The sequence below is a fragment of the Mandrillus leucophaeus genome, unplaced genomic scaffold (assembly GCF_000951045.1).
Source record: "Mandrillus leucophaeus isolate KB7577 unplaced genomic scaffold, Mleu.le_1.0 Scaffold302, whole genome shotgun sequence".
In the NCBI taxonomy this organism is placed as follows: domain Eukaryota; kingdom Metazoa; phylum Chordata; class Mammalia; order Primates; family Cercopithecidae; genus Mandrillus; species Mandrillus leucophaeus.
The window spans coordinates 1,624,618-1,632,680 of NW_012103166.1; the positions used below are offsets into that span (position 1 = coordinate 1,624,618).

At 35.8% G+C, this 8,063-nt stretch overlaps 1 protein-coding gene across 3 annotated transcripts in view; it reads left to right on the forward strand.

The window, feature by feature from the left end:
* Positions 1–8,063, forward strand: part of IGSF11 (immunoglobulin superfamily, member 11) — a 206,091-nt gene that overhangs the window by 183,416 nt on the left and 14,612 nt on the right. For all 3 annotated transcript variants that reach the window (XM_011987198.1, XM_011987197.1, XM_011987199.1), the window contains 2 exons: positions 622–829; positions 3,088–3,243. In XM_011987198.1, coding sequence (XP_011842588.1) covers positions 622–829; positions 3,088–3,243 — 364 coding nt within the window. The remainder of the gene's footprint in view (positions 1–621; positions 830–3,087; positions 3,244–8,063) is intronic.

The window sequence follows — 8,063 nt, forward strand, 5'->3', positions numbered from 1 at the left end:
TTTTAGGAATCAAGGATGGAGTTAAAGAAGTAAAGAGCTTGAGTAGAGTTACTAAACAAATTTACAGGTAGAACTTGAATAGAACTGAGTCCCTCACTCACAGCCCAGTGGGCTTTTTGTTACGTCATTCTAGGTCTTCCCTGAAGACTTAACTTTGATAATAGAGGCTGACATAAGAACAGCAGTCATGGGCTTGTAACTCTACTTCCCTTCTGTGACATTTATTTACTTTCAATCTATACCTATGATCTATCATTGTGTGACCTAATAAGCATGAGAATGGCAGTGCTAATATTTTTTAATTTTTATTTTGGAATCAATTTTTTGAACTGGTAAAAATATTTATGAACTGATAGTAGGGTGGGTATCAGCAAAGATATTTTTTATGTTCTGATGTGTTAGATAAGGAAAATATATTATTCTAATTTGGTATGTGAAAGATTAAAACTCCAAGATACCTATGAACAAGTACTGGAAAAAAAGTTGATGATAACTCTCATATTAGAAATAAAATTTTCCAACGTTTGGTGCAGCATTTTAGTACTGTCTACCAAATAGTTATTGTTTTGTGTCTAGGAGAGGATAGAGTGGCCAGTGTATTTATTTTGCTTTCTTTTCCAGGTCATCCTGTATCAGGGTGGACAGATGTTTGACGGTGCCCCTCGTTTCCATGGTAGGGTAGGATTTACAGGCACCATGCCAGCCACCAATGTCTCTGTCTTCATTAATAACACTCAGTTATCAGATACTGGAACCTACCAATGCCTGGTCAACAACCTTCCAGACATAGGGGGCAGGAACATTGGGGTCACCGGTCTCACGGTGTTAGGTGAGTGACACAAGAGTCCTGGGCTGTTTGGGCTTGACTTACGAATCTGCTCTCAAGCATACTTGCTTCTGCCCTTGTTTCTACACCTTCAGTCTGCTTATGTTCCTTTTCTGTCTTCTCTCAGTTCCATCTCTTCTCTGCTTCTCCATGCTTCTTATAGATAGTCTCCCCCTCCTTTCTTCATTTCTGGTGGCCTCTAAAACTTACTCTTTAATGACTTTCTTCTGAAGGTGAAGAAAGATAGTATCAAATACCATCAGAAGTGGTCTCTCAGTTTTCTTAAGCTTCTACAGGACAGAACTTATTGTTGAGCACAAATTAAATCAAGAATGACGTATTTTAATACACAGCAGAAGTTTTCGCATGTGTGAGAATAATACTATTACTTCACATCTGTGTGACACTGAGTAGGATCACCACAGTTCTTGGCTTGCACGTGTTGTCCTGGCATAATTATAATAGTGCCTCCTTTTACTCTCAAAAGTATCCTTGTTTGAAGAATAAATAATATTATCACCTTAATACTGAGACCAAATAGATTTAGTTTTTTTCCCCCCAGATTGCATAGAAAATAAACAACAAAGTTTAGATTAAAATTTAAATCTCCTTATTCAAATCAGCACTCTTTCCATTACACCATGTTGTTAGACTATCTCATACTAAGTTATATCTGTTATAAACATGTTTGATTTTTCAGTTCTTCTGTCTCTAATATAAAATACTGCTTTCTAAATGAATACTTGTGTAGAGGTGGCTAAACTCAGTTCATCTGGGGAGATGGAAGAAGTACTTAGAGAAGGTTGATGTTCTTGATTCTCCTCCATCCTACTCAAGTCTCAGAATCTACTCCTGTAGTCCTTGTCAAACTCCACCCACCCTTTCTTTTTCCTTCATTGTTGTTGAGTCACTTAAGAATATAGGGGTTGGGAATTCTTGTCATTTTCCCTCTGCCTTTGGTACCTTTTTCTCCCAGCCTTCAAACAGAATAAGAAAACTAATGACCAAGTCGGGGATTTGTATTCTCAAAATCATATTCATTGTATTATATTAAAAATGGTATAGATTCAAAAATACTCTTGAGTACTGAGTATAGTGTACTAATGGAATTAAATATTCGGATACTTATACCTATAAGTTAGGTGACTGACTTCCTATATTATCTAACATTATTTCTTTTTTCATTTGTCCAGACTTAACTTCTCAGCTTCATTTTTAAAAAGAAGATAAAAGAAAGCCCTTAATTTATTTTATAATTAATGCTACCTCCAAAGAATTATTTTGGATTTCCGTTCCTGGCATCACAGTGACAATGACAAAGGCAATCAAAGATTAGTTTGTCCCACCGCAGTAGATACTAGGATTTGCTAAGATTTTTACTCTTCCTACCCATACCCTTTTATTGTTCTCTTCCCCTACCCAGTCTTCTTTTTTTTTTCTGATTCCTGTGTATACTCTGCATTCATTTTTTCATTCATTCATTTATTCATTTTGGAAAGGGTGTACATATTTACTGAAAAGTCATTAGCATTACAGATAAATCATAAATTGGATTTAAACTCTACCGTCTGCATTCCCCTGCATGAAACTTCAAGCCATGGGCTTAGTTTATGGTTTTGTTGTGTTTTGGTTTTTACCACCTTCTTCCTTTAGTGTTCTTTTTGGTAATTTTTGTTCCATGCTTTTTGTGTCCAGTCTTAATGGTTGTGAAATGTCCACTACATTATTATCAACTCTGCTTTTACTTGAACCTTAGTTTCACTTTCCCCACCATAAAGCAGAATTTGGTATAAAGTAGGTCTGTCCGGTTTTCATCTGTAAAGTAACGCAGGACCTTGTTAAAGTGATCTTTGCCAGAGGATAGTTGGCAGGATAAGGGTTGCTTTTCCCTGAAATCTCTAAAAGTGGCCTCTTTCAGCAATGTTTTTAAAAGCAACATGTTGATACAATGGATCTTAAGAATTCTTCAGAGGAAGCAGAGTGAAAAGAAGATCTTAAGATACCTTGAAAATATAATCAAAAAGTGAAGCCCCTTTGTGCATATTTGCCCTCTGCTTACCAAAGCTGCAGGTCTGCTCCTGTGCCTAAGCCTCGTGAATTGGTACATGACTCCTCTGGGTTCAGGTGTGAGGCTGTCTCCTGGTATATGTTCCCAAAACAATGTAATCTAAGGGTCCAGTGTACTGAATGTTGATGTCTCCTCCGTCATCACTTGGCTCACAGTAAAATGTGTACTCTATTGCTTACTCTTCCTGTTATAGTTCCCCCTTCTGCCCCACACTGCCAAATCCAAGGATCCCAGGATATTGGCAGCGATGTCATCCTGCTCTGTAGCTCAGAGGAAGGCATTCCTCGACCAACTTACCTTTGGGAGAAGTTAGACAATACCCTCAAACTACCTCCAACAGCTACTCAGGGTATGTACAGTGCTGCTTTACCCATTTTATTAGTTATCATGGACAATTCTAATATTAAAAAAGTAATTAACTTTAATAGGTTTTGAAAAATAACACCCTATAACTGCTGAAAAAGCTTTCTGGATCATTTTGTGTTTTCAACTTTAAAGTGAATAAAACATTTTCTCTCTCTTCTCTATATTGCCTTTATGAAATGTATTTCATCCAGTGGTAACTATATATGGGAACTCTTCCCATTCACATGAAGATTTAAAGCACCTAAATAATAGCTTCTTTGTGTTAACTGTAAGACAATCCTTGAAATTTATATATGAGAATACACTTCCTGCTTGAGGTAGAGCTGCCTGTTTTACTAGGAGAAACCTGAGCATAGTGTCAGGAGGGTCGATCCTCCTGTTTTCAGCCTCAAATCTGGTTAGAGGAGGAAGATAGGAAAGAGTAAAGGAAAAGGCCTCAGGTCACAGGAGATCCAGGAATTGGTCACACCAAACAGGTAATAATGGAGGAAGCCTGAGTGTCATGGATGATTTCTACATGTAAACCCAGCTCCTTAAATTTAGTTTTAAAGAGGACATCCTTAAAAAATTGAAGAGATTTTTTGTCAAATAAAATGAGGGGAAGATATAGAATTACATTATAAAATACTCTAGTTCAAGAAAATAAAATTTAGCAGCTTCGAGTATTACATCATCTCTAATACAGAAAATGTTTCTTGTTGTATTCTCAGGGTAGATTTACAAATCTGAAATTTACACGTAAAGTGTTGGCAGTTAATGGAGAGGCCACAAACAACCTTAATTAGGCCACATAAGTCTGAATCATATTGATGGTCCACGCCTGTCGTGGAAAAGGAAAGTCCTAAGTTATAGTAAAATTATTCACATTAAAGAGCCAGCGCCACAAGCCTCTAAAGACCCGATAAATTTCTGCTAGTAATCCCAACAAATATTGATGGACCTTACAATCGTCTTTTAATTAACCTAGCCTCAAATTCATCATTAAAAAAACTTCTTTTCAACATAATAACTTTTATTACTTTAAGAATGATTGCTGCAATACTGTTGTTCATTGCTAAATGTTTCAGCCACACTGTTGGCTAAATAGCTGCTTTTTGTGGACTGATTTGTCAATCTCACCATTGTAAATGACATGATTAAAATAGCCCTTGTCTTGACATACTGAAAACTATATTCAAATTTTAGATTTTCCACTGTTTCTGTAACAGTTCGCCTCTCTGGGCCCATGTTGCTTTTTTAAAACAAAAATAAAGGGGTTAACAGTATCATCCTCAAGGTCCTCTGTGGCAGCATTTTCTGTTTTTATTTGTAGTATCTCTGTGGAATATTGGATAGAGTTTGGAATATTAAATGAACAATTGACAGTGGTTATTTGTATGTAAGTTGAGAAATAGCTGTAGAAATAGCCTTCCATAACCTCTTTATTTCTGGATAAGTGTCTATCAGTCAGATTTCTTGATATCGTATCCTTTTTTCAACTTGAATACTTTTTGCAGCTTTAGGTATAAAAGTGAACTTGAATGACAAGGATGAAAACTTTGTCTTTTATAAACTCTGGATTGATTATCAAACTTACTTTGGATTACCGTATCTATCATAATCATGTACATTAAATGGTAATATTTTTCTTCTAAATTTATCTCTTGATATCCATATTAATAAAGTTGATCTCAAAATAGAATATTACCCCAAAATAATTCAGATTTTTTTCAGAAGATTTACTTTACTAATTATGTTTACATTATTAATATAAACTCATGATGCATTCTCTGAAAAAAAGAATATTTGACACTAGGAGAGTGAATCCCAGAAGTCTGGTTGGTGACAGGGGAATAATATATTGAGATTAGAATTTCTCTTATATGTAGAGACTAGCCTGCAGGAACTCCCTCTAGCCAAATCTGGGACAATTCAGACGTTAAAATAAATATATAGCCCATAGAATAAAATAAGAATCACCAAATCCCTACTGAGAAATAAATGGAGTCAAAGAGCAAGCCTTTTTTTTTCTCAGTATGATGCCAACTGATGTATGTACAAGGAATAATGGAGTTAGAAAATCATCACTGAGGTGAAACAGTGAGCAAAAATTTGATGGGAAGCAGGCTATTTAGTTACAACGTATGTCCCCCCAAATTATTTATTAATGACAAAAAAGTAACTTTATAAGGGAGAGACCTGTCGGATACCACTTTAACCAAGTGATCAAAGTAAACTTCACCAATATTATGACAAACTGATGTCACGTACCTCTTAATATATATACTGAGAAGGACACATCATTTCTGTGATATTACTGTCAAAAACACATAACCTAAATCTCATCATGAGGAAACCTCAAACAAACAAATGTGAAGGCAAAACTATCAAGATTGAAAAAGACTAGGGAGTTAACCCATTTATGCCTGAGGTTGCAAGTTTTTGATTTTTTGCATTCAGACATTGGCGATGACCTTGAGCAGTAGGATGTAAATAACTCCCACATGCTTAGCATTCCAATAATGGAACACTGGGCATAAATGGGTTAAGATGAGTAGATGTAATGAAGAACCTTGGCTTAGAATCTGAACAGGAAGAGAAATAGCTATAAAGGACATTGTTGAGATAATTGATGAAACTGAGTATAAACTATAGATTAGCTAATACTCTTAGATCAGAGTTAAATTTCTCAACTTTGATACATTTACTGTGATTATATAAAAAGTGTCTTTGTTCTTAGGAAGTATTCACTAAAGTACTTAGTGGTAAAAAGACATGATGTCTTCAACCTTGTAAGAGAGACTCAGTGCACTAGCTAGTTCCTTTTACCAAGTAAGGACTGTAAAGCAAATTTACCATGCACTGGTTACTTGCCCGAGTCTGGTGAGACAGAGCATTCATACACAAAACAAGTTTCATGAAGTGGATTTATTATTTAATAGGCAGCAAAGGACAACAGAAGCCTAGCATTCAGTGAAAGCCAGTTCCCCAAGGCTCAGAAAAGTTTCCTGAAACAGATAGAGTCTCGTCTGCACATGTCCACTTGCACATCAGCTGAGAGAACCCAGAAAGCAGCTCACTCTGAGTTTTATACCCAAGTGCCACTGCGCTAAAGTGTTGAAGGACATCCTGTTTCTAGGAGGGTCTGGAACAGAGCTTGAGGTGTTCCAGTCAGTTCCTTCTTAACTCAGGATGTTGTATTCCCAGCATGTTCTATACTTATGCTTGAGAACAGCAAGCAAGAAAATGGGAGGAACTGAGTTGGTCCCAGACCACCCAAAGAACTATCCTGAAAGACACAGCAAGAAGACATCATCATCTAGAAACCAGGAAATGGGCTCTTACCAGACATTGAATCTGCTGGGGTCTTAATCTTGGAGTTCCCAGCCTTCCAGAACTATGAGAAATAAATTTCTGTTGCTTATAAAGTACCCAGTCTATGGTGTTTTGTTATAGCAGCCTAAACAGACTAAGACAATGAGGAGTCTAAAATAGTTGAACTGGTAGAAACAGAGAATAAAATGGTGGTTTCCATGGGCTGGGGAGTGGGGGAAATGGGGAGATGTGGGCTAAAGGGTACAAAGTTTCCGTTATTCAGGATGAATAAATTCTGGAGATCTAATGTACAGCATGGTGACTATATTTAGCGTTACTGTATTGTATGCTAGAAATTTGCTGAGAGTAGATCTTAATTGTTCCCAAACACACATACACACAAAGGTAGTTATGTGATGTGACTGACATATTAGATTGGGTGTGGTAATCTTTTCACAGTATTTATGTATATCAAAATATATACCATAAATATATACAATTTTTGTTAGTCAATTGTGCTTCAGTAAAGCTGGGGAAAAAAGAAAAACAATTGTGTAATGCACAAGGAAAACCCTCATAACAAAGAATTATCTGGGACCGAATTTCAATAAATAAATTACATTTAACATTTTCTATTGTTAAAACATCCTTGCATTTATGGAATAAAGTCTCTTTGATTGTGATTTTTAAAAATAAATTGTTCCATTGGGTTTGCTAATATTTTAATAAAATATTTGCATCAGTGATCACTAGTAAGAATGGCCTATGGGTTTTTTTTTCTGTCTTCTATTGTCCTGGTTCAATTTTAGTACCATGTAATACGAAATAATCTTATGAGTTTGGCAACTTTTCCTTTTTTCTATTCTTTGAAATAGTATGAATAAGTTGGGCATCATGATGATTCTATAGAATTTGCCTATGAATGTTTGCCTTGCTCTTATGTTTTTTCGTAGATTTTTGATTTCTGATTTAGTTTCTCTAATGGTACAGGCTTTCTATACCCTGTTTTTCTGGAAAATGTCTTTTTTGTCCAAGTTATACATATCACCATCAAGATGTTCATAGAATTCTCTATACAAAAACAGAATAATGTATTTAAGAGTGTAAGTTCTGGAGACAGTGGACATAGTTTTGAACCCTGAATCCAGGAATCACTGGGTATGTGACCCTGTGTCTTAGTTTTCTTATATGTAAAATGGAGACAATCATCATGACTAACTTATGGTTGGATAAAGATTGAATAAGCATGTAAGATGTGCAGAACAGCAGCTGGCATATGTAAGCCCCTACTAAATATTAATATTTAAATTACCATCATCATTGTTATGAAGTTTTAAACTCTGTATTTAGTCCCCTTTTCATTCCTAATACTGTTTATATGTGCCTTTCCTCTATTTTAAAAATCTATCTTACTAAACTGTGATTTCGATTTTATCTAACCCCTCTTGTAACTTGCATAAATTTTTTTCCTCCTTCCCTCCCTCGCTCCCTCCCTCCCTCCCTCCCTCC